The 27,358-nt window shown below is 40.7% G+C and overlaps 2 protein-coding genes across 2 annotated transcripts in view; one reads left to right on the top strand and one right to left on the bottom strand.

Annotated features, from left to right (window-relative positions):
* pax6b (paired box 6b) overlaps window positions 1-19,509 on the bottom strand; it is a 40,804-nt gene extending 21,295 nt beyond the window's left edge. Inside the window, exons 1-2 of the mRNA XM_027281452.1 lie at window positions 19,277-19,509; window positions 13,547-13,645 (exon numbers count right to left, since the gene is read on the bottom strand). The gene's annotated coding sequence lies outside the window, so the exon portion shown is untranslated. The remainder of the gene's footprint in view (window positions 1-13,546; window positions 13,646-19,276) is intronic.
* A 163-nt stretch (window positions 19,510-19,672) lies between these two features.
* Window positions 19,673-26,102, top strand: rcn1 (reticulocalbin 1, EF-hand calcium binding domain). Its single transcript, XM_010741907.3, has 6 exons — window positions 19,673-20,126; window positions 20,933-21,126; window positions 21,220-21,398; window positions 23,845-23,905; window positions 24,319-24,518; window positions 24,650-26,102. The coding sequence occupies exons 1-6, from the start codon at window positions 19,903-19,905 to the stop codon at window positions 24,755-24,757; spliced, it is 966 nt and encodes a 321-aa protein (XP_010740209.1). The 5' UTR covers window positions 19,673-19,902; the 3' UTR covers window positions 24,758-26,102.
* Window positions 26,103-27,358: the final 1,256 nt, after the last annotated feature.

Raw genomic sequence — 27,358 nt, 5'->3', positions numbered from 1 at the left:
GAATATAATACAAAATAATAATAATAAAAATATAAATAAAATGAATAATTAAAGTTAATAATAGAAATAAAATAAGATATAAATAAAATCAAAAGGTAAAGCAGGACAGGCCCCTGTAGTGAGATGTTAGCTGTCAGCGCGCGCGGGCGCGCCCACACACACACACACACACACACACACACAACCACACACAAACACACACAACACCACCACACACACGGGACAGTAAACAGGCCGGTGTGCTCACACATGTTGGCTACCTTCTGTACTTCCATTCTGTGCCCGTGTCCTGTCCAAGGTATGACGCGATCCGTCGCTCCAGCCAATCACTGCCAACTGAGCTGAGCTGAAGGGAAAGTTGCTGGTAAGAGCCGCAGATTTTTTTTCTCCACTCTCATTGACATTTCAACTCCACTACGGATCCAAAGGTAGATAGATTTAATCGGGACTATAATTTTCTGTCGCCGTGACAAGGAGGAGAGATCCGGGGACGGAAGAACCGACTTTTTACGCACACAGGATACCGGTGAGACGCGTCCGCTGCCTTTTTTATCCGGTGAGTTTGGACGAACTATATTTTTAAACAGTTCTTTTTAATAATTAAAGCCCTGATACTTGCCATTTTGATAATATTTAAATAACCAAAAGTAAGTACTTGTAGCGTTGTCTGATCTCAAACTTTAAAAAAGCAGTAGAGAGAATTTGAAGCAGAAACTTGAGTGCGCACGCAGATTGATTATAAGTCTGGTTCATCGGCAAAGTTAGGTACAATTATTGGTTAAGTACTGCAAGTTGCTGTGTGGAGCCTACAGGAGGTGTACACCCACACACGGTCCAACACAGCGAGATGACTTCGTTTTGTTGTCATCTATCACGCGCACATACAGCGTGTAATTAGCGATCTTCGCCGAGGAATTAACGCACGTCACGCCTATTATTGGAGCTTTTACCCGGGGAAAATTAAAGGCTCCGACCTGTACAGTGAATTGAATGTATATCCATCAGCGCGGGGGGAAATGACGCTGTCAATCCGTGGAATATTCAGCCAAATGCGCTTCTTCATTGCGCGTGATTTATGGAGAGTGTTTTGTTTTAGTGTGGAGGAAGAGAGTTTTGGTCGTGTTGTGGATGAACAATTTTCTAAGTTTGACTGCAAATAAGAGAGTGACAAAAAAAGAAAGTATAATGGAGGGAAATGATGTGCGCCCTGAGGGTTTTCAGTTTGGGTCCCGGGCCTTTATTTATACTCTGTGTGTGCTTTATTCACATTTATATATTTTCTAGTTTAATGAGATGAACTTCATATTTCTTTTTTAATTTTTTTTATTTCTATCAAATGATAACATACAATCGATTCCAAACAGTGGCCGGGTGACTGTGGGTGTCTCAGGTCCAGTCCTGTTGTATGTTTGGGTTCAGTGTTTCTGTCACGCTTGCCGAGCAGCGCTGTGACACCATTAGCCCCGGTGTTTATACCCAGCCTTCAGCCTTTTGCCAGGAGAGGGCTTCTGTGGACTACGCCTTATGTGGGCCACATCACAAGAAATCCTGTAAAGATAGTGCACGTGGGAAGTTTTTCAACAACAACAACAACTACAATAACAAAAAAAATAAGAAAGAAAAAATCATTTGCATGCTCTGGAGGTGAAGGATGGAGCCGCCAATTCAGTTGAAAATGCAGTTTAATTTAAAGGCATGTAGAGCTTTATTTTGATAGGACATGTTTAAAGCAGCAGTTGTTGGGCTTTCACATCCAGCAGAATAATGATAGTCTTAAACATCTCCTCCTGACAAGCTACATATATTTCTATGTCATGTTTCCTCATATTTCCTGAACGTGCTGAGAAATAAGTCGACATAACACATCCTCCGTTCCGGTACGCGCTCTCCATGTGCAGCGAGCCCTGAAAAACAAAACACAAACAAAAAAAAACAGATTAATGAAATAAGTTAAACAAGCATTGGATTGTTTAATTATTGTTGATGAAACAAGAATTACAAATTGTAAAAGTGCAAATAATTTTGCAAATAAACTAGTGGTTTCTTCATGAATCTCTTTAGAGAGAATAAATGTAACAATCCGAGGCTGTTGTGATGAATGACAGGTCATCTGAACATGAATGCAGCTTACAAATTCAGGTCGTCCTTCCAGCGATCAATATGATTACAAGATGGACACCAATTAATAATAATAATAAATAATAATAATAATAATAATAATAAATAAAATAATAATAACAATGATGATAATAATGATAATAATAACAATAATAATAATAACGTTGATTTTACTATTTACTGATTAGCTTTTTTCCCCCTCAACTTTATTTTTATACTAACAAATTAAAATCCATCATACTGGCAGCAATATTATCAATTTAAATTACCAACTAATAAATAATCACCAACAACAATAGTGGTAATAATAATAATATATTCCACACTGGCTCCTGTTATGCCATTAAAATACATTTTTCTCACGGAACAAAACATGTTCAGTGTGTGCCTGATATGGATGGAGAGAGAGGATCCTGAAACTGAGAAGTCTTAGTAAAATAAACTTCACACTCTCTGTAAACAAACATGCAACATGGATGTTGTAGTCCACGAATAGTTCTTGAAGTTGTATGTTTGTTTAGTTTTACATGTTAACCTTTACGCAAACTTTGAAAGACATTGCAAGTGTTTGCATGATATTTATAACTTTGAATGTATTTAAATGCAATCATCATTCACAACGGCTGCATGTCTTTCCTTAACAGTTACTGAGACAGCGACAGGGGCAGAGTGACTACAATGGTATTAAGATGTGAGCAAGTATAGTTGTTGTTGTTGTGTTTTTAAATCAGAGTATGCTCTGTGTGCAACAGGTGTGGACAGAACAGATGTGAGTCCAACTCAATAAACCTATAAATACATCCCCGTGATGTGAGGCCTAGACACCTTTCCAAAACTCTGGTGCTATAGCGCGTCATGGCACAGTTGTGTTGAATCTAAACAATGCCAGTTTTTAAGCCTGCGCTAAAAACGCTTTTATTTCTACAGCCCTATAAAGTTGTCATCCGCAAACTCGTAATGGGGCTTTAGCTTCGCTTTTACTAAGGCAGGCTAAAAGCCTCGAATCCCATTTCACAACCTCTGATGTTTGTGTCAATTTGAACAAGGCAGTGAGTAAAAGGGCAACCGCGCCGGTGCTTGTCTCTCAGGAAGAGAACGGGGCAGCGCAGGTACGGGCCAGTCAGGACTGGCTGTGTTTGGGCCATTATTTGGAGGAACAGCCATTAAGAGGCCTTGATACTGTGCAACGCAGCAGGGTGCTCGACGTGCGCGCTGGAAACCGCACGGCTTGGTCTCTGCTTATCAGGCTGTCAATAAAACGAGATGGGATACAGCGGTCGAGCCAGGTGCTCCCTTTCCCTTCCCACACAGCCCCGCTCTCCAGAAGCAGATCAGGCGTAAACGCAAATCTGTCCAGCCGGTTTTCCCTCTGCCGTCACCACGCTGCCGCACAACGCCACCCCTCTCTCTCTCTCCCCCCTCTCTCTCTTCCTCACTCTCTCTCTCTCACACACAGTTGATTCTCATTTTTTATGGATATATTGAAACTGTTTTGCAACTCAAATACTTCCAACAACAAATATCTGCCCACATTTGCATGTAACCCCAATCTTCACTGCTAATGCATATTTAGTTGCCACATCAAATTTAAACAAAAGTTAAATATCTGACATTATTCCCAGATACATGTTGATATATGGCTGTGAACAGGCCTGCGTGGACAAAACTTAGATTATGGAGAACGCCTCAAATTTATGGGATCTATCCTATCCTTGCGCAAGCTTTCCAGGGAAATGCCAATCTCTGGCTTGCCTCTGACTGATCAGATTTGAAACAAATTGTGTAATGATCGACCTCCCCTCTCTAGCCATGCAGAACATTATGCTGCCATAGCCTACGCCTCATGAGCTTATTGTTTACTGCCGCTGTAGCAGACAGAGAAAAAATGTCCAGGGGACCGAACACGTTACCAGAAAGCAGAGGGTGCACGCACAGTTGATGCTGCCGTGTTCAAGGGGGGCATTTTATCTATCTAAATTAGGATTAATTGCAATGGACACGAGGGGGTAAGTTTTATCTAAACTTCAAGTTTAAACTGGCTGTGAAATAGACACTCAATTTTGTTTAAACTTTCTTGTTATGGGCTTTTAACTGTATATTGAGATTCTTTTTTTCAGCCATTACCTTAATATCTCTATAACTGTTAAAAGCTGTAAAGAAAGTTAGTCACAGTTTGAACCTGCTCTGGCATGGAGTGGGTAAAATGGTCAGGCCTGATCCTGCTGACTGCCACTCAAACAGCAGGCGTGTAGTGTGCAGATATGTTTAGGTTGATCGTCTGATATTTTCAATTTTAGATACAGCGTCCAAAGATAATATAGCCCAATTACCCGCAACCTCCACGCGCGCACTCACACATGCACAGATACTCCTCGCCTCTCTCTCTCCCTCCCTCCCTCTCTCTCTCTCTCTCTCTCCCTCTCTCTCTCTCTCTATCTCTCTCTCCCCCTGTGTGAAATGTTTTAATAAGCCCTACACGCTCTGTGTGCAGGGTTTGATTTGTTTTCTCTCCATGCTCCCCGGCCCTGGATCGAGACATTAGCCGAATTCCCCCGGGGTGATTGGATGCAATTTGTCCGGAGTAGACAGGCACGTCCTGGATGTTAGGAATTCACTTTGGCTCAACGTGACAAGTCTGACTTCGATCTACAATTGCATCTGAAAGTGCAGCGAGCGGAAAGATCCCATGCCATTAAGTGTTCTTCTCCATCGCCCCTTTTTTTTCCTGCAAAATAACAAGATCCTCCATTTGCTCACAAATATTCATAACAATTCCATTTACGACAACTCTAATCTGCTAGTGAGGCCTGTGTGCAGTGATAAATATAGGCTGTGCGCACATGGTCAGTCCGCCGAGTCAGACCGGAGAGAGAAAGTCCAAACTAGAGGATATTATGCCCAAAATCTATGAGCCTTTAAATTAGATTAAAGATTGACAGTGGGCTGGATTAAAAAAAAACGTAAGACTGACACCTGCCACACAGACTTGCCCGTGATTGATTCTGATGCTTCTTGCTGGCAACAATAATGCTGCTGTTTTGCGCAAGGCTGAGTAGGCGCATTTATCACTCGCTTGCCAGGAGTGGCTGAAAGTCAGTGTCCGTGTCGCGCTGTGAGCTGACAGGGGAAAATGGGAGCTAACGAGGTTGTCAGATGTCCTGACAAGACAAATGAGAGCTCGTCACTCCCTGCGCTTTAATAACGTTTAATGGAAACGTATTGCACCGTTCAAAATAAAGTGTTACACATACCGGGGTCTGGCGGCGACGCAGTTAATTACGCACGGTGAGGTAAATTACGCATCAGCTAAAGGGTGTTGGCCTGGATTCAGCATCACCAAAGAGGATTGCGTCTATATAACACCTATGGTTTGTAGTCAACAGACCAGCTCGACCTTGGACTTTGTGTTACTTTCAACGAGTGATTAGACTAAAGTAAGGTTAACGAATATTTCAAAGGAAAACTGACATTGGGAAAGGTCTTTTTTTAGAGAAGAGGTGGAAATATTTTCAACAGATTTTTCTCATCACCTGTTAAGGTTTAGAGATTAAAACAAACAATCAGCAAACAAAGATCTGCCCTATTGTTTTTTGGAATGATTGGATGTTTCCTAGTTATACTTGTTATGTAATAAGCACATATTCTATTACATTTTTATCTTAAATCCAGACACAGAATATGCAGTAACGAGCAGTATTCTGAAGATTTAACCTCATTCTTAGTTTTCTAAACATGGATAAAACTTTCTTCAAAAATAATGATAGACTACTTAATATTGTTTTTGCTCTAACATACGTGCAGGATATATTCCTTTTCATCTGGAACCTTAATGACTTATTTTTCATGTGCTCATTTTAAGATGAACTGCACCTCCCGTCACCTGTCACAACCTTTGCAACGTTCTGCACTGAAAGGGTTTCCCCCTCTCATGTAAGGGCTGCGATCCGACTGACTTTTTGTGAATAACGTTGAGCGCTGAGGTTGTGCATTCTTCTGTGAAATTCATGGTGTGTGATATAGCCAACACACGGTATGGTAGTTATGGTCATGATACATAATCCCCAGGGCAGGGCTGATACTGGGCTCTAACTAAAACCTTAAGCGGTGCTGTAGGTCTGAGCAGAGGCGTTCTACCAGTTTATATTCATCTGATAATATCTCTTTGTTAATTTATTGGATAATCTTCTATTATAAAGAGCTGTGCGTGAAGACCAATGTTGAGCTGCTCTTGCTTTCTATGTCATAATGATGCTTTCTGTGTCATCAGCTGACTCAGAATGACTGGAATCAACATGTCCCCCCCCAAGGATAAAGAATTTTATATATATAAACCTGGCAAATGTTATGTTCAAATAAGCTGGGAAAACTGAGGACAAAAATAGAACTAAAAAAATGTGACGGACAAAAATAATGTCAAACAACAATCAAGGCAGTAAAAACACCTCCCCAACCTCGTTTACACTGAAATACTTTACTCACTATGATGAATATTAATTAAAATCATAATTATACCCTATGCTGTACGTCAGCCTAAAAAGGAGGGAAGCAGTTCCTGGATCCGTCTTCCACTAGATGATGGCAACAATTCATTACAGTGCATCACCTCAGTACGATTCAACAAGCACGGTGAATGACAGGTGAGGGGTGGCATTTGTAAAGATCTTATTCGGGCCTCGCTCTCCTTTCTCTCCTAACGGAGGGGGCGAGATGTGTGCGTAAAAATAGACATAATTTCACTAATGTCATCACCTGGCCTCTGGTACTCTTCTGTGCAGGGTCAGAGAGGCCGGAGCACCTGGTGAAGAGGAGCAGCGAGAGGGGATCCGAGGAGGAGAGGTAATTATACCATCGATGCACACATGACCACATGATGACAGACAGACAGATAGACAGATAGATAGATAGATAGATAGATAGATAGATAGATAGATAGATTTGATGCGTAATTTGCAAATGTTCAAAATGTCCAAATAAATACGCATGTGATGCCAGAGTTGCGTCTAGAAACAAGCCTATAGCTCTGAGCAAGAGAGGACGCAAAAGTGACAAATTCAACACAGATCTGTGTGATATGTACAAATGGATGCAGCGGCACAACTGCTGTACGTGAACTCACACAGATAACTGGGCAATGTAAAACAACACACAGTAAATCAGGCAATAACGACGACAAACCGTCTGGAAAATGGACGCACATAGTGCAGCAAGAAATCACTTCTCGTCCCTTCCCTCCTTCTCTGTGTCTGGATGACAAATCCTATCCTGCAGTAAATATTTTGAGGATAATTGAACTGATTGTTATTTGCAAGTTTCTCTGTCTTGCATATATAAAAGAGGCGTCGAGCCTGTGCGCGCTCATAATGACTTTCAGACCATTGGCGAGATATATTCATAATGTGGCGAAACTTAAATTGGTAATATGCAATTCTGCAGAATACGTCAGGATGCATTATTGATTTGGCTTTTGGGATTTTTACACTGAAAGGATGAGTTAGATGGAGGATTTTAGAGGTTCTTAAAGGTCATGGAAAAGCTCGTCGTTAAAACGTGACATGAGCTGACCTCTTCCATACTTTTAAAGAAAGCTCACTAAAGCCTGCCAAAGGGGGAAAGATGTGCTAAATATAATGCGGGCAAAAAAGAGGCGAGAAAGGAAAGCCATGAAATTTGTGTTTGACAACATGTTTGTGATTTATTTCAGAGGCACTTTGTTGTACCTTGAGCATACAGATTATTGAGGACTTCTGTGAGAAAAATAAAGATAAGTTTCGGGTCAGTGCTTCACTATTGATCTTATTCACTCCATCCCTTATAGGCCGGTTATTCAGCAGCACCCCGCTGTGGATACACACTACATTTCAACCCATACAGTGTTAAGCCTACATAGTGGCTACAGAAAGCTTCTGTATAGACCACGAAACGTTTCTAAATCTAATCACAAACGAACCGTAATTAGACAAGTAATTACCGGCGTAATTAACAGCCCCTTTCTGCTCGCTGTGCTTTGATATGGACGGGCAGCGAGCTCTCCGCTTTATGGCACACAGGCAGCAGCAGTGGCAGCGGATAAAGTCTTTATTATTATTGCTGGAAACCCATCTGGTAATAGTCTTGCCCGAGACCTCCTCCCCCCTAATCAAGGTTTTAATTAAAGACGGTTGAGGGCCATGGAGAACATGAAGGCCAGTAATTAAGACTAACATTGGACCCTAACAGATGCAACCCTCCTCCTGCGTTGGTGCAAAAAAAAGGGGGGGAGCTCACAAACCAAGACGCGCGCAGTCGTTTATGCAAAGATGTAATATTCAGTGAACGAAGATACATCACAACATGAAAATATAAACAGGAAAAAAAAATTGATTCCTTCCTCTAACAAGGCAAGTAGAGCCAGGTTAGATGAGTTTATACTTTCCACTATACAACACAATATTTAAGTCCTCATTTGAAATCAGAAGGGCATTCCCATTTACTAAGGAGAGTTTCTGTATGTACTGATTTGAAGACCGCTCTGGGGGTTTTGTTGTAGGAGAAAAGCCCCCGGTCAACATGCATTAGGGTGATGCCTGCGCACTATAGCCCGACATCTGAGGGTCCAAACAGGACTGGGGCTCGATGTTATCATCATTATAAACACACATACGCTCACTGGAGTGCGGTTGAACGCGCGCGTAAAAGTTGGCACATGATTCCAGTTTAAGGAGTCGCGCATGAATCTTAAATAAAAATTATTCTTAACTTTTATTAACTATTGATATATTTACCTGGAGTTATGATTCTCAATCCAATATGTCAGGACGATTTAGAAATTAGATTACAAATGAGAAAACCCCTCTCTTGCTCAAGCACATGACTGATCCAAGGTAAAAGACAGGTTTCGGTATAAGAACCAAAACTACACAACAATAATAAATCCGAAAATAATCTCAATTCTAATCTAAACCTGCAAAAAAAAGGAGGGTTTGGGATTATTTTGCATATGTTGTGCGTAAAAGCGCACCTGGAATATGACTGCAGAAGCCTAGTTGGCCCTACTTACAACACCACGTTATACTAATTTAAATAAAAACTGTGCCATGTATGGTTATGAATGTTCATCATCATGGCTTCGATCAGTCCCCCCATTCATCCTATTTTCTCTCCTACGCACACGCGCGCGCTCCCACGCACGAAGACACTTCCTCCATAAGTTGCATAGTGAAAGTTAAGATTTGCCCCTCTTCAGATGGGCAAGCAGATGGGCAGACGTTTAGCCAAAACCCCCCGCAAAGTTCCCTGCCTGCTCAACCACCACTGGAGAGGGCCTATACAAGAAGGTTGCACTTTGGCTTCTCGACCTCGTCGCAGCTCCCTTAACAAATGGCAGACCTGAAAACGAGTCAAGATTCAGACCTGGAAGAGGCGACAAAGGGAGGGGGACTGTTGTCATGTGGACCCACAGTAGCACACTGCAGTGAGAAGACTCCATCATGACCACCTTTCTCCTACAAGCACATCAGCGACTCAAGACCAAGTAGTCCTTTTACAAATGTGATGCAGAGACATCCCAATGTGCTTATTGGAGAGGCCACGTTTTCAATTAATAGGTAATTATTAAAAACAAGTGTGAATCAAGTGTATCTGAAGCTCTTAGTAATTACCATCTTCAGATGATAACAGACAGAAGAAAACTTGGCCTGTGTGCTGCAGCAGCTCCTCGGGTAGCCACGCTGAGCTCCATCATCGCTCCACTTGTGGAGCTTTTCTGCCCCCTAGCGCCGAACTAGAGATCCACAAAACTCCGAGGCTGTTCAGTTTAATATCTCAACATGCTGCTTGATTCATTTTCACTCTGCTGAACAAAAGTGAAGTGGCACTGTTTGCATTCAGGTGAACTGGTAGACAATTTGCTGAATGATTACTTTTGCTCTTCACTACCTATGCTTTGAGTTCTGGCATTCATTTGAATATAGAATTAAATGAAAATGTGTTTTGTTTATTTGTAAGTTATGTTTATGTGTGTTTGGCTTGTCAGACGGGGCACAGATTCTGAGGATATCATTTTTTCTTCTCAGTCAGTCACTTAATACAGTTTTCTAATTTGAATAAAACTTAACAGTATCTTAATATCAAATATATAGTTGTCACACCATGATACATGACAAACAACGTGTGAGAACAAATTTAGCTTCATGAGCACTATCCTAACTCATTTGATTATCAGGTTTTCTTTATATTACACCTAGGAGCTGTTAAATAAATAGTTACTTAATTGCTGCTGACACATGTTTATGTTTTTACAGTCACTGTCACACATTGTTCAGTGATGCAGTTAATGTATGTATGTAGTTCCCTGGCATGTCAATAGAAATGACCTCTCATATTACTGAGTTTATGTTGGTAGATTATGTCCCTCAGTCTACTTATCAAGGATCTAATATTGTTAGAAATGCCACAGCATGTGGCCTTAATATCGGATACATTTTCTAAGAAAATAAAAAAATGTCAGATATGTTTAAGGATTAAAAAGTGTCTTTCTATATACAGTAAGTACTGCAGAATTTATTGTTTTGAGGATAATTGAGAGAAACAATAAATGTAATGTAAGGCTTTTAATGTCAGGTTATCACCCACCGGCTGTGTACTTGAATCATAATTCTCATGTTCTGTGAAATAATTAAGTGATTTTAGCATTAATATATAATTACAATAAATAATTAACTATTAGTCTTTAAAAATTAATTTGAATACACACAACAGTCTCCATTTGGCCAAATTCAGAATGAAAGAAATACCTATAAATCATTTTATAGGTACAAAGAGTGATTTTTTTAACAAGTATCATTTAATTACACAGACTGTTGAGAGTGGAAAGTATTATATATTATTTTATTATAAGTTTTCCTATTTAGATTTGATCAGTTTTATGAAACTATAATAAAGTTCATGCGGGATTAATGTAAAAAAATGTTTGTTCTTATCTGTTCTTTATGATAAAACAGTGACCAGAGGCCATAACTAATCCACCCTTTTCTTCACCACTCCATCACTCTTCTAAAGCTTTCTGCTTCAGGTCCACAAGTAGGATGCAGGCAATTATCCATAATATCCCAGTAATGTTAAAAGAATGAGACTTAATTTTCCATTTGGTTGCATGGAGAGAAATGTCAAACGTATTGGATTGAGACCGTTGTTTTAATCAGTAGGGGAGCACTCAGTGACGGTTGATGAAGAGGCATTAAGGTTTTTGCTGCTCATGCATAATTTAGCCTATTGATCAGGTGGGCCTTGAGCTTATATGGCCAATATATTGGCTTGTTGGTTAAGTTTTTTTTAGATGGTCCAAAGATAAAGAAGTGTTTTAGAAATTGTAATATATGCTATAACATCGCGTGTCATTATATTTGAGTATAAAATGCATCATTTAACGAAAATATGAAGCTTATCGTTATTTTAGCTTGAGAATGAACTCTTAACTAAGAAAACAGTTGTGGCATTCACAACAGACACACGTACATTCCCCTGTACATGGTGCCGCGGAATTTTGTCTCATAATGGAAATATGCTTCCCTTAAAGGATCTCTCTCTCTCTCTCCCTCTCTCTATGCATGGAGGGAGGCTGGCATTTACTTGACAATTTCTGCCTTTAAGTGCAGGCTTTAAGTGCAGTGTTTTTATCTACACCTAAGATAGCTACGGACCAGGACAATTTAACAGGCAATTTAACTGACCGTGTGTTAGTGAAGCTGTCTGAGTCCCACTCTCTGCCAGAGTGCCATGGCATGATGGATGTAGGCAGTCTGGGCTAGGTGAAGACACACACACAGACACACACAGTCCTATTGAATACACAGATACACAGACACACCGCCCTGCCATATTTTCCCAATACAAACGCATATGGGCCAATCCACAGCCAACCCCCTTCCATTAAGTCAACATCTTGTGCTGGCGGTTGGAACAGTGCGGGGCTGGAGTCAGGTCGTCCAAATCCGTCAGTAAGAGGAGGCAGAGGCGTTTGTCATCCTCCTCTCTGGGCACCATCCTCCTGGAAGAGAGAGAGGGGGGACAGAGGGTGGTGGAGCTACGTAGCATCTGGCTCTGGTAGCTCCAGCTGCAGAGAGAGAAGGGGACAGGAGCCGCGCTGCAGCCCAGGGGAGACACTCTTTCTGCAGCCAAAACTGCTCCACCACTCTATCTGCTCGACGGAGGAGCGGGGAATCAAGTCAGATGATACAGAGAAAGAGTTTGCAGTGTTGTCGATAACCAACAGCAAGGAAGGTTTCTTGATTTCTGTTGCAGTTCCTTCATATCATTTTCAATGATCTCTTGATGCTATGCTCCAAGAAGAATTAAGGTCATTAGACTATGGAGACAAACCTCTTTACGTCATGCAGTATTAAGATCTTTGTGGCAATGAGCAATGACATTTGTGGCAGGTGCGCACATTGGGCACAGTTTCTCTTAAACGTGCTACAGTACAGAGAAGGTGTAAAGAAAGAATTGTCATCACAACTGAACAGAATGTAGGACCAGAGGAAAATGTCACCCAAATGATGACCCATAAATTACAGACCACAGTCACGCAGCCAAGGCCCAGAGACAGTATTTAACATCTAGCATCTAGAATCAGCACTCAAATGATGTTTAGCCCGTGGTGGACATTTAGCACCAGACTTCAAAGGCTCTGAGGGCACTCTGTCACAGATCTATGGATGATTCGAAGCCTGGGGACGGCATTCAGTATTAGCAGTTAATGTCCCAGCGTGTTCTAGGGTCTGCTCTCAGGCGATATAGTTATGCCGATTGAAAGAAGGAGATCAAATTAGATGTTTGGAGGGAAGTCGTCAGAGGGGCAACATGTGTTGTTCTTTTATAGTGAAATATGACCTTTATGGAGGGAAGATCTAGGGGGCTGAGGAGCCCCTCTGCTCAATCTGAGATGTCCTCTAGGATTAATTAACCCCATTCTCCCATTAGGCCTCTGGGATTTGCATTTCCTAGATTGGGAGAAGTCCTGTCTACATGCACGGTTTTTCTGATGTCTACCAGGTGTGAGCACTTCCTGCTCAATTTGAAAGAAATCATACATTGTCAAACCTTTGAGTTGACCGTGTAACTCATTTTAAATGCTGTTTAAATGTTGTGATCTCCCTCAAACATGCTTACATGCAACACAGGCCTTTACCGCACCGTAACACTGTTATGGTTAGCCGGAGAAGCTAATGAAATTAGCAGCACAGATCACAAGCATCTGTTTGATGTCACTAATGATGTGTCAAGGGGGCTGCCATGTGCTATTCTTCTGATCGCCTATAGACGCATGTCTGTATAATGTGATAAATGTCAAAGTCCCAAAAGAGAGAACACAAATGTACCATTCTTTCCCAAAACTGGACCATTAATGTCAATCATGTGGACAGTTACAGAAAGCCACAGGGTGCCAACTCACACAAGCAAGAACTGGTCCCTACAGTCTCATGATGATGGTCCCCAGACGGTCTGCTGTAACAGCTCCAGCTAATCTTCTTTTCATGGTCTTCATTACGACCTGTCAGGACATAAATTGACAGTAAATTGCCATGTTTATTAACACAGCACTAAAACAGCATCCTTAACTGTTCCTGCCCCCTCGTGCAAATGTTAACGTTTAACAGTGACCAATGGGATCAATTAAGATGCGGCATAAAATGATGCTGCACCTAAACAAATCCCCTCACACACACATACAGGGCCTCGCATTCACAATTCCACCTTAATATGCCTCCTCAAACATTATGTCCTCTGTTGATGACCCTCTTTGAAGACCTATTCAGACAGACACTTGCTCGCCACATATTTGCAGCTCGAGTAACGATGGGAAGGGCCATGCTTCACGGAGCACTGCATCGACAGAGTCTTGAGTCTGAGACTTGCTGCGGCCTTTGCCATATAACACAGTAATTACTAGATCAAATCTGTTCAAATTGAGGCAACGCTGTTCTGTGATCCCTCCTATACTAATCAGCATGCTGAGGTATGGCTGTGCGACTATAAATTGCTGACTTAATTAAAACCAGGACCTCTCTGTCATCTAATTACAGGGAGAAAAGGTTATTGCTTCAATGCAATTTTCCAAATATGATTCCTTCACAGTTATTAAAGGCTCAGGCGTCGTTTATTGTTTCAGATTTTTCAATATGGAAATGGCCCTGGTGACAGACGTAATGACTCGGGGAAAACGCTTCATCTCGATAGTGGCCTGGCACAGCCATTTGTCTAAGATAAGTGGAGCGGACAGGACTGGGGAAATGTCATGGGAGGCATCCCATGATTGCCTCCACTTTACAGTTGTCATTAAACAGAGCAAAGGTTTCTTTTCTCCTATGTGGCAGCAATGAGAAGTTTATTAATCTATCCGGAATAGTAGGGGCGGTGAGTTATTATAACTATGAAAATTCACAAGGGAGAGGGAAATTGTGGAGAGTAATTGTGTGATGAGAGACTCTATATTCCCTGTTATTATTCAGTGAATTCAATATTCTATTTCAACTCCTCCGCCAACCCAAAAGCTGACAGAAAACTGTAAAAAAGGTGACACAGAACTCAGATTAATTAAAAAACAGCGCCGGGAAATCCCACAAACACACTGCACTGACACACTCAAACCCCAACTGCAAAAACAAAAACATGGAGTAACTTTGGTGGAAAAATGGTGCCTGAAGAAAGGAAAGCAGAGTGGTGAATTAAGATATAATAACACTGTAGTTTCAAAGGTCACAACATCAATAAACGTGCCAAATTCTCTCTCCCATAAGGAAGATGTACAATAGGTCTGCTCCGATTAAATCAGCACACGGTTTTAATAAAAGCTTCATTTGTTGTTGGTCACGCAGTGATTTCTTTGATTGTTTTTAGTCTGACCTTCGTTTTTGACTCTGCTGTTACCATCTTCTGTTTAACAACTTGTGCTTCTATTGAAGTATCCAAGATACGTGTTTTATCTCTTTAATTTAGGGATGCAACTAACTAATTTGCTCTATTAAAATGTCAGTGAAAAATGCACAATATGACTAGCCATGGCTGCAGAAATGTACTGAAATGTCTTGTTAGGATATTCAGTTTAGGATATGTATGTTAAGGAAAAATGTCTAAAATGATTAATCTATTACCGAAAGAGTTGTCGATTCATTTTCTGTTGACCGACTAATCAATTAATCCACTAATCTTTGCAGCTCTGCTTGAATTTAAATATTATTTCTCAAATGGGACTCCTAAGATGAACAGATTATCCTCATTTTTGGCACAGTGCTCAATGTCTTAGATCAAATGTCTACAAGGCTTCTCATGAACTCTCTTTTCTTCTCTTCTTTCTGGTTCAAATCTGCAATGGAACAAGAAAATTAACCCATTTAGCCTTTTTTTGCATGCAGCCGACTTACAGCACAGAGAAAAGAACACTCTTAAATTTACCTCAACTGGTCGGATGCGTGAGAAACAAACTCAGCTCTGACAGCGAAAAAACAGAGGTATGGCCTCAGCATGACACGACGTTCACCCAAAGCACGGGTATATGTTTGTTCAAGAAGAGATTGGTTATTTTCCTCCTAATGTTGAATGAAACATTGTTAGAATAGCCTATACTTATCCTCACACATAACAAATTTGTTAAATTCAGTCAAATTCACATCAATAAATCCATGTAAGATCTCAGTTATTAATAAGCACTTGGATATTCAAATGTTCGGATTAATTTTCCACGCTTAAACAGACTACAAAGCTTTCTTTGCACAAAAAAAAAAAAAACAAGTCTTTTGCAAATTCGATAAATACAGTGTGTGGGTGTGAGCGTGGGGCAGGAATCGGCCACAACAGAACAGTATATCCTGGACACTAATGCTCTCTGTCTCCCACCATAGGGTTTTCTTAATTACATTAACCAAATTCCTTCTGCAGTGTGTGTAATCTCATGGTTAACTGAACACCCCTGTAGCTGCAGCCCCCTCCCCTTTCTATTCCTCAATAAAATATTCATGTTGAAAGCCACTCTTCCAATCTACTTTCTCTCTCCAACATGTTAACGCCTGCACTTGTTCAGCCATGCCCCCATTGTTTGAGATAAATAACCAATAACCTTCAACATATAAGCTATACCTCAAAGGTGTCCACTGTTATCTGGGATTAGGCCAATAAAAATAGTATATACTGTATATTTGAATTTAAGTGAGTTGTGGCTGAATCTTAAACATCTACATTACATTACATTACATTGCATTTAGCAGACGCTTTTATCCAAAGCGACTTACAGAGCGACTTACAGAGGAGAATATCATAATTTCCTCTTGTAGATCAGACTTCTGAGAAGTATTTTATCTTAATATAGGTCTATATTTATTTTTTTACATTAGATAAGGAAATTTTAGAAATGTGTCTGGAGAAAAGCTGGAAAAAGCACATTTGTATTTCTTCAAGTCTGCACACTGATTCAAATTGACCAGGCAAGACTAATTTAAATACATTAACAATTCATTAATTGAATAAAGAGGCTAGTTAGCCCAAGGGCCCCTTTATAATCATAAACTGGGGTGTACTATTTATGCAAAACAGCAAAGTGCCATGTGCTGGCTTATTATGCTACTGATGAATGGCAAAGTACATGTTTCTCCTGCCCACGAAGGAGGATTAGGCATGGCAGTGTCAGCAAGTTGTTTCCAGGGTACAGAGTCTGCTCCTCCATATTACAGCATGTTGAGATGCATCTGAGTAATGTGATTCTTCTAGTCGCCCCTCCTCCCGTGCAAACTCTTTCTGTGTCTTTCTCAAAACGTTATGTCACAAGCATGAAGTTAAACTGAAACGGCTCACCTTCACACTCACGCCAACATCTTGACTTTTCTCTTTACATCCACTGGGGCAGAAATACTTCCCCCTTCAGACTAGATCTAGTGTTGGTGACTTGTGCTAGACTAGATTTAATACCAGAAACCTTTTCTCTCACAATACCTCAATTCAGGGTACCCACTGCTCTATTTTTCTCATATTTGATATCTTTGTACTTTTTCTGTGTGGGATAATTTTCATATAAAAGGTAACAAGGAACTCTTCAAAAACTATGAACAAAGGGGCTTTGTTCATCTGAATAGGTGTTTTTTTTCTGAACTACTTTCACTATTGACCACAGTTTTAATGTCACCGTTTTATAATCCCAAGGGTTCAGCTATGCTGGGTGTTCCTGTAACTTACAATAAAGCACCCCTGAGTTAAGAGTTGTGCTTTCAGTGCAACATAAACCAACAGCAACAAAACATGAAAAGGAACACTGGACCTATATATTTGTATATTACAATTTATTAATTTAACTTGCCATTAGCTCACAATATGTTTTGCATTCCCTCTGATAAATAGAGGAAAACTGAGCTGTATTATGATACAGTATTATATCAGACCACCCCTGGTCATCGCCACAAAGCGAGTCGTTTTAACAGTTTTAACATAGTGAGGTAACTTAACTCTTTACACTGCATCATTATAACCAGCTGCTGTCGTAGATGATACTGACAGACTATAGAGATGACATAGCTTTGTTGTCACTGATTGTGGCTGTGCTTTTTAAGGGGTATAACAGTGACTTCATGCAGGGGTTGTTTGTGTAAAGTTATATGACATGGTTACTATGGCAGCTACGGTATTTCTGAACTCATCTGGTGTATAATAAAGCTGATACATCGTCTTATATCTGATAGGTGAGCTGCCAGCTCAAATCAAAATTGGCTAGAAGCAGTAAAGACTAAAAAATGGTAGTGATAGTAGTGATGGGACGTATGTTTGAGATTGGATGTTTTATTGTCATATGCCAACAGACATGATCAGACATGTTTGAAACAAATGACATGCTAATTACAGTAAATTACAGTGCTTGCTGATGTGAAGAAGAAAGAGTGAAAGTGTGTGATGTGTGTGGTCTTACTTAAACCAGTAAACTCTGACATGGTTTTTACGTACATGGTGACTTTGAATGAGCAGATTAGGCCCCCTATCTTATTTTACATTTTCATTTTCTTAAATGATACAGCTCATAATGAAGCAGCATCAAATAAAAGATCTAACCTACCCTAATGAAATAAAAATCAGACCACTATCCCTTAAACAAAAAGAAAATGACCCTCCCTTTATGATAACTCTTTCTCCTTCCTAATAATTTTCCTACAGTCCCTAAACTTAAAATACTAAAGGTTAGCCAGGCTACAAGCCACAAAAACATTCAGCAGTAATGATGTGTCGGTCAAAGAAATGTCTCTTTTAAGTGAACGATGGGAGCCGGCTCAGGTACGTGAGCAGTTGAATGAGGGAAGCGGCATTTGGACGCATTTTTAAAATTTTAAAAACACAAAGGCAGAATGCAGAATTTTGCAAAAGCCAAGCTGTCGTATCGATCAGGGTCCACAAACAACCTTCACAGACACATGAGAACTGCGTATCCAACAGTTAATAGCTGTCCTTTTTTTATAGGTGTTTCTATCTGCTTTGTGTAGCAGAGTGGTTCTACAAGCAGGTTAGTGCATTCATTTGGGCGGTTTCAGAGAGTTACAAGGGTCTGTAAACGCAATGAAAACAACTGGCTGTAGCAATTTATAATAATAAATACATTTTAAAAATTTATTTATATTAGAAAATGTAATTTTTACTTTTGAATACTTCCGTACAAAGGATGTGTTGAATATATACATGATGTATGTGTACACATACAAGTCAAAACCGTGCTAAATTTGGCTGAATTATGAAAGGTATAAGTGGTTAAAAATGAAGAGCCAACAGAGCCGGCTCTTCTTGGTGAGCTGAGTCAAGTGATCCGACTCCCTAAAAAGAACCGAACTTCCCATCACTATTCAGCAGCTTTCATTGTGTATCAAAGAAGTTCAACCTCAGACAATCAGACTGTTGAGTTCAGCAAACATACATTTTCTCTCTTTGATGGTGCAATGGATGGAAGAGTGCAGATAACTATAGTAGTAGGTCTATCATTAACATAAGTATGTATGTATGCTTCTTGGTCACAACACACAAACACAGTGACTGAACATGTGGCCTGTTCTTTGTTAGATAACAAACTGTGGCAGAGACTCCACAGGGGGGTGTATGTTTGTGGGTGACAGTGTAAAACCAAATGCAATGGGGGGCTTGAACCCTGTTTTATTCTACATACCTGCACTCTGGACACTTTTACACGCAGCCACACTGTCATGGCGGGTGCGTGTTGGCACGAGTAGGGACTCGAACATAACACTGACGCAGCTCAGAGGGCTGCAGAGCTGTAACCATGTCGCACAGCTTGTGTTTTAACCTTTTTTTTTTTTTTTAAAGTCATCACACTGACTCACACCATCACACACTGAGCCGAGCTCCGTTTGCGCGTCAGCTTGCAACGTGGCGCCTGAATCCCTCTCGAGTTACCGACATCCCGCGGACCAGTGGCGGGGCTGCTGCCTGTGGAGGAGGCGGTGCCACGCCTGAAACGGACGCCGTGGTTGGCTGTACGTAAGGCGGCAGAAAATCCCAGTTTGGTTGCATCCCTTCCTCAGGAAAAGGGGGACAGGATTGCCCAAAAATCGTTTGAGTGAGGACTGTACGTGCTCCCGGTGGACCTGCGTGCAGGCTCAGGTGCTCTTATACAGGTTTAGTTATTGGCAGCTGTTGCTGAAGAGAGGAAAGAAAGTGTGTCGGTGGTGGAAGTGGTCTGAGGCGCTTGCTTGTTGTGTATTGTAGGGTGTCACAGGCCTGTTTTAGAAACAACTGGCCTCATTGAAGAAAGCAGCTTTCATCCCCTCACTGATGGACGTCTTCGGCTTCGTGTGTGCTGTGCTGCTGTGCACGGCTGCAGTGCAAGGCAAGCCAACATTAAGAAAAGAGAGGGTCCTTTATCAGGACCCTGAACTGGCCAGGCAAGCCCACGAAGACAATAAAAGCTTCCAGTACGACCATGAGGCCTTTCTTGGCAAAGAGGAGGCCAGGACATTTGATCAGCTCACCCCAGAGGAGAGCAAGGACAGGCTCAGGTACGGACACATTACTGTTATTCCTACTGTCACACATCTGTGGGTGCCATCAACAACTGTGTTGGTGTTAATGTCACAGGCTTGCGAGTAAAAATCACGCACACTCACTCACTTCTCTTCTGTTGGGAGCGTGTTGCGTGTAACTTGTTCAGGACATTAACATTTAACAACATGAGCACAAGTGCCTGAGAAAAAAAGATGTGCGTGTCTCCAAGGCTGGATAAAACGCTGCGTTATAACTCGCACACACACACTTCCATGGAGTTAATTGCTTCAGCCGAAATCTTAATTATGGATCATCATTAAAGAAGCACTTGTAGGGGATGAAGTCGGAGTGAAGTTGTGTGCAGCTTTCAAACAGCAGCTGTCAGTAACTACAGTGTGTTCCTTTTTCACCACAGCCTGGATGACAAGCTGGCACCATTTAACACACGTTGGCTAAAAGGGCTTTCCCCTCCAAAAGAAAAGTGGGAGGACCCCTGTAACATCACAACGTGGCAAACTCTAAGAATACACCACAGCCACACTGCATTTTTTTACTAGAATGGGTTTGCCTGCTCCTCCTACTAGAGTAGTCTCATTCAAGCCACATCCCTAACAGTAAAAAAAAAAAAAATGAAACAACCAAATATTTGTTTATTCCCCTGCCTGCTGGTACAGTAATAGTAACTCGGTGTTTGTTTGAGGTGAAACGGCACAATGATCCGACTTTTATGCTCATCACTTCTCCTTGTGCCACATATTTACCGCCATTTGTTTGAGCGTTAAAAGTAGTAACTCCCTGTCTTTACTCTCTTGTCTTGCAGTAAAATAGTGGACCGGATAGACAGCGACGCAGATGGCTACATCACCACAGCCGAACTTAAGGCTTGGATAAAACGTGTACAGAAGCGTTACGTATACGAGAATGTGGCAAAGGTTTGGACAGATTATGACCTCAACAAAGACAACAAGATTTCATGGGATGAGTACAAGCAAGCCACATATGGCTACTACCTCGGTATGTATGTATGTATGTATGTGTGTGTGTGGGGTATAAGTGCAGTATTAAAGTGTAAAATAGCTATTTATGAGTTTTACTTGCCTCTCTTAGCCAACCCTGAGGAGTTTGAGGATGCAACAGACCAGTTCAGCTTCAAGAAGATGCTTCCTCGTGATGAGAGGAGGTTTAAAACGGCTGATCTAAACGGGGACCTGGCAGCAGACAGAGAGGAGTTCACGTCCTTCCTCCACCCTGAGGAGTTTGAACACATGAAAGATATTGTGGTTCTGGTAAGCTCTCGTGGCAATTAAGCATGATTAGAAAGGGGTGGGCTAGTCTGTGTGTTGTCTCGGGGAGTCAGTGTTAGACGTCCAGATTTGAGTTTTATAATTTGTCTGCCCAGTGAGAAATATTATTTCATTACAAGAACAGATTTGAGTTTCTGTTACATGCATTTAATCTGAAGCACTACTTGTGCTACATTTGGGTAACTCCTTAATGACATTTTAACTCGGCCAGGACATGATTGAGTTTCTGTATTTTTTTAGGAACAGGTCCAATGGGATGAGGCCGACGGTCCCATTTAAGACTCGATCTTTAAATATAAATTTGGTTTCATGGAAGAGTTGCGTGGCAAATGTTAGCAGAGACGCACCATGCTGCTCTGTTCATAAAAGTTGTACTACCCATTTGACAGAGTTAATTATTCATCTCTCATTTTTACGATGTCACCGAATGTTAATGGTGAATCTAAAGTGAAGCTAATGAAGTGCACATTTTCCCACAATAGTAAGGGGCCTTTTTTTTTTTTATAACACAACTCTTTCACACTGTGCAACAAAGAGTAATTGATGGTGTATGTAGTCATACGGGGAAAAAGGAGTCAAAGAAAGAGTCACTTTACAGCTTTAGAAAGGACATGATTGTTGGCTTGCAGGACAGATAACTGATGGAGCTTGTAGTGCAGGTTCAGGCAGGAACACAATCATCCCAGCTGTACACCAACACGCTCATTCACATAACGGAGCACTTTGTTTAAATGTCCAGCTGCACATCTACCTGCTGATATCTACTTTCAGAGGCCAGAGACCTCTACTACAGTACACTGTAAATTGAGAAAAACACTTACCACCTCGCCGGTCATTACCCTTGTGTCAGTTTAAGTGCCACTGCTATTCACTGTCCACTAGCTGTGATATCACTGTGTAGTGTGTTGTATGCATCTGTACAGAGTAATATCAAACCATTTCTCTGCTCTGCAAATTTCTTGAGCACGAACCTGGCAACATTTTTGCTCAGTTTCTTCCCTGTAAAGCTTCCTTGCTTCGTGTCCCCTTAGGTAAATCAGCACACTTGTTTGGAAAGACATATCCCATAATGTCTTTTATGGTTGCATTTAGATTGGCATTTACAAGGCTTTAGTTTAGTGTTACTCCAGAAAACAATGAATGAATGTGGTCTAGCCTTCAGGTCACCACAGATGCTCTAACATAGTTGTAGGTTTGTTTACTTTCTGCTTTTGATCTGCAATGTTATGAAGAAAAAAACTTCCAGATCAGATCTCTCAAAAATCATAAACCAGTAGTAAAGCCACTGGTACATTGTCTACCTAATTTGTTCTTTTATGTATAATAAGATTAATTGTATAATAGAGCTGGGTGTTATCATTTAAAATCTATGTAACAGGGGCGGCGTTTAGCTCAGCTGCCCCGTGTGCGAAGGCTCAGCCCAGGGTTCGAATCCGACCTGTGGCTCTTTCCCGCATGTCAAAGGCCAAAAATATAATCAAAAAATAAAATAAAATCTATATCACAACAGACTTGTTCCAGATGACAGACTTTTGGGCTGATTGTTTGGTTGAACGTCCGGTTAGATGCCATTGGTTGTTGCACCTAATCCTGGTTTAATGAGATGGGATTCCAACTAGCTTTTTAGATTCAAAATTTTGGCAGTCTTATAAACTTAGCTTCTCATCTAGCTCTTTCTTTTTGTAGTGTACAGTAAACTGTGTTATATGTGTCCCTTTATAGACCAGTGTGACTGTCATGTGACTCTCACATGTTCAAATATATAGAACATCTCTCACATGGTCAGTGTTTACAGAGGTCTGCAGGTTTTATATTTTTAATGAACATCTCTTCTTGTTTACACACAACCTTTCACAGGTTAAGTGGGAATAGAAGATGGATGGATGTTCTTGTTAGCCGGCTATAAGACTACAGAAGCTACATAGCTATTAATCATTCAGCAGAGTTCAGAAAGGGCCTCTCACCTGCAGGAAAGGATGCATACACTGATTCGAATCTGTGTAGCTGTGTGCATGTGTTATGCCCATATTCATTGCAATTACCGTACTTGTATGTGTGCGGTTGTTAACTAATGATCAGCTCACACGGCAGGCCTTTAAGTAAGCATTTAGTCAGATTCACACTCTGTCAAATCCAGGATGTGAACGAGAAAACCATCTGCCAGGGTTTTAAAAGCCAGTGTTTGACCAATTGTCTGCGAAGAAAACAAGCGTATTATCGTCTTTTTAATGTGGAGGGTTTGGCTTTCATCAAGGAATCCTGTGATTGTCGTGTCAGTCTGCCAGCTCAGCTTGAAGCAGACCCTCATTCAGTCACTCAACCTGCCTGAGGCAACATGTTTCCCTTTTATTACTCAGAGTAAAAGTTCCACTATTGTTGACACCTTGTGTCTCCCTTTAATGACCTCATTAACTCATTCTGATTGCAGGAAACACTGGAGGACATTGACAGAAACGGCGACGGACACGTGGATGAAGATGAATACATTGGTAAGTTTACAGTTAACAATGAATTCAAGTCAATTAAATCGAATTAATTATTTGTAATGAAATGAACTGAGACAATAATATAAAAATAACAGCAGTATTAAAGACAAGTTAAAGGTCCAGTGTTTCATATTTAGGTGGCTCTGTTTACAGAATATGACAGAAATTGAATATAATATGCATAACAATGTTTTCATTAGTGTATAATCACCTGAAAATAATAATCGTTTTAATGAACCTAAATCTACTGATGCCACAGACTGACTCTACCATGTTTCTATAGTAGCCCAGAATGGATTGGTCAAATAATGGCCCTTGCATTTGGTGCATCACATAAAATATCTTAAGCTTTATTAGTTTCCGTCCTTATTGCAACTTTCAGTTCCATGACTCTTATTCATCTCCCACTTTTTCAGCCGACATGTTTGCTCATGAGGACGGGGGTCCAGAGCCAGACTGGGTCAAGACTGAGAGGGAGCAGTTCTCTGACTTCCGAGACTTGAACAAAGATGGTAAGATGGACATGGACGAAATCCGCCACTGGATTATGCCACAAGATTATGACCACGCCCAAGCTGAGGCCAGACACCTGGTGTATGAGTCTGACCAGGACAAGGTACATTGTTTCAGCTGCATCAACAATTGTCATTTTGTGTGTATGAGGTCTTGTCTTCACTAATAATGTTACATCTCAAAACGTTGAATAAAACTTACTCATGTTGCAATTCCCTTGTCCTCTGTTCTCAGGACCAGATGCTGACCAAAGAGGAGATCCTTGAAAACTGGAACATGTTTGTGGGAAGTCAGGCCACCAACTATGGAGAAGACCTCACCAAGAACCATGACGAGCTTTGAGGTCTCTTTGCAGCCTCTGACCTGTGTGTGAGGAGGGTTGTTGAACATCTTTGCCTTCAAAGACAGAATCATAGACTCTTGCACATCCTCCCACCACCACAACCACCACTCCATCCTTTCCTCATAAGAGCGGGACAGATGTCAGTGTGTTGGATTGTACACTGTAGATACCAAACAAGAGGAGGGATAAGGGTCTGTCCCACCACTAACACTAAGGGTCCATCTCGGTTTCATATTGACGGTTCTGTTTCTGACATTCAGGAGCAAAGCCAGACCCAGTGGACCTACTTTCCATCGATGGTGCCTTCCAGCCGCATCGCCGGCTTTGCTGCCTCAGAGATCTGTGTAGATAGTCTTTAATAAAATCTGTCAAAACTGAATGGAGAGCTTTATGTGAATTGTCAGATACAGGAACTGTTTTTGATAGAAATGTTAATGTGAAACTACAGTGCAGAACATTTATTCTGATTTTATTTATTTATCAAATATCTTCTAAACTTTAGGTTTGAAAGGAGTACAGTGTTCAACTAGATTTTTTTTTTTAAAACAAGACACAAATTATGTTTCTTTGTTTACAGTTTCTTGGCCAAATAATTTTAATGTTTTTTTTTATTAGTTAAGTGCTTTAAGAACTGTTAATGAACTGATGTTTAATGGCATGGTTTTTGCACGCGTTTGGTTTTAGTGTAGCCTGTGAAAGATTATTTTTCATCATACTTAGTTTGAAATGTATTTATTGGTATACTTAAGGCCAACAGTATGCTCCATGTTTAATGTTTTTGACCTTTGCTGATGTTATGTTTGAGCTTTACCCTTTTACGACTGTCTAATTTAATTAAGGTTTGTTTAGTTCTTTTTTTGAGTAATGGCTTGAAAACATAAAAGGATGACAGAAACATCTCCTTTCCTCACCTCTCACATGACTCCTTGCTTCCTTACATCACTCTAAGGTCATCTTCTAAATTTGATGCACCATATTTTTTCCCACTGTACTTGGCATTGTATATATTAGCCAGTTGTTTGTGAACATCAGAAATCCCTCTTTTGTCTTTTTATCATGTTGTATTGTTTAATGGATAAGGTGTATGTGGACAGGTGTATAGAACTATGCAACTCATGAAAAGAACAAACTATGACCAGAGTTTGAGGGTTAGTTTAGTCAGACAATCTCACACAAAGTTCCTTTTTCTCCTCTTCATCTTTTTTTGATGTTCTTCATTGTACCACACCTCAGTTACCTTAATAGTCTATCACACATGGGTACAACTGCATCATCGTGTCTTCTTTACTGCCCTGCACATGCTCATGAAATGTGTTAAAATTAAAAATTTAAAAAGGAAAAAAGTCTTGCATATTTTGTGTGTTCAGTTGCAAAACAACATTATTGACCTAGGAGGCTTTTAGCAAATCAAAAAGTATCATTTGTAATTATTTCTGTTCAAAGACGGAGACAGAACACACTCTCTGCATAAATATGGTGTCGTTCAGATTGGTGGCTTAAAGGAATAGTTCAGCAGTTTGGGAAATACACTCACTGGCTTTCTTGCTCTGGTAGTATCTGCTGCTTGTGGGCTTAATGGTGACGTCAAGACTCCCACATGTTACTGTGCCTGGTCAAGACAACGTCCAACACAAACTCATAAAACCATAACACCGTTTTTTTCTCCTGGTAACTTCAGGCAAGAAAGCTAATATGCTAATTTCCTAATATGTTGAACTAGAACTATTTCACTCCTGTGGATCTCTGTCTAAATACCACCATGCAGTTAAACCATTAGTGTAGCCTTAAATGCAACTTTATATATATTGATATATTTAATATATATATATAGTAACTTCAGCATACTCTTGACAGCTATGGCCTATAAATCCTACAGTGTCATCAGAATGAAACATAAATAATGCTAGGCCTTCAGTGTCTAGATTAAGCAGTGTCCTACTTTCTTTGTCCACCTGCTACAAGAGATCACGCAGATGAACTCTTGTCCATTCACTTGACGTCTGTAGCAAATGCCAACCTACAAAACATAATGCTTCAAACCTAGTTTAAGTTCTTGCTGTTGATACTCACATTCATTCTGCCTCGGCTCACTGGCAAAGAGCAGTTTCAAAAGATATCAGGCTCCCATTTTGTTGTGCATTTTAGTAGTTTTTGGTATGTGTCCTAACACTTAGTATCTCAGGTAGCTATATGGGTTGAAATGTTAATGTGTGTGTTCAACTTTTGTCTCATTGAACATCACACTTCTCTTTACTCACACACACACACACACACACATAGAAGAGATAAAGTCAAGATGACTTGCTGCTGTTGCTGGCCGTTGCAGTAAAACTCTCAGATGTAACTGAGAACGCAGCGCTGCCACCCAGCCTGTCCCCTCTGCTTGCTCATGTGGAACATATGGATATATGTGTGCCAGTTAGCAAGACAAGTCAAGCGGGACCAATGCGATAAAGCTCATTAGGAACAAGGGACAGGCCAATGTATGTGTGGGCTGTGTTATCCCGCTGTGATGTAGGACCTTCATCAGACACTCTCAGACCTTGACTGCAGAAGTTCAGAATGTACAGAAAGCTAATATTCAGGCTTGATATTTTTAC

The sequence above is a fragment of the Larimichthys crocea genome, chromosome VIII (genome assembly GCF_000972845.2).
Source record: "Larimichthys crocea isolate SSNF chromosome VIII, L_crocea_2.0, whole genome shotgun sequence".
In the NCBI taxonomy this organism is placed as follows: Eukaryota; Metazoa; Chordata; class Actinopteri; family Sciaenidae; genus Larimichthys; species Larimichthys crocea.
This window is presented reverse-complemented; position numbering and strand designations above follow the sequence as displayed.

Coding starts and splice junctions, on each gene's coding strand:
- rcn1 (XM_010741907.3), top strand. CDS start 19,903: ATGGACGTCTTCGGCTTCGTGTGTGCTGTGCTGCTGTGCACGGCTGCA. Junction 20,127..20,932: donor GAGAGCAAGGACAGGCTCAG/GTACGGACACAT, acceptor CTTGTCTTGCAG/TAAAATAGTGGACCGGATAG. Junction 24,519..24,649: donor ATGAGTCTGACCAGGACAAG/GTACATTGTTTC, acceptor CTCTGTTCTCAG/GACCAGATGCTGACCAAAGA.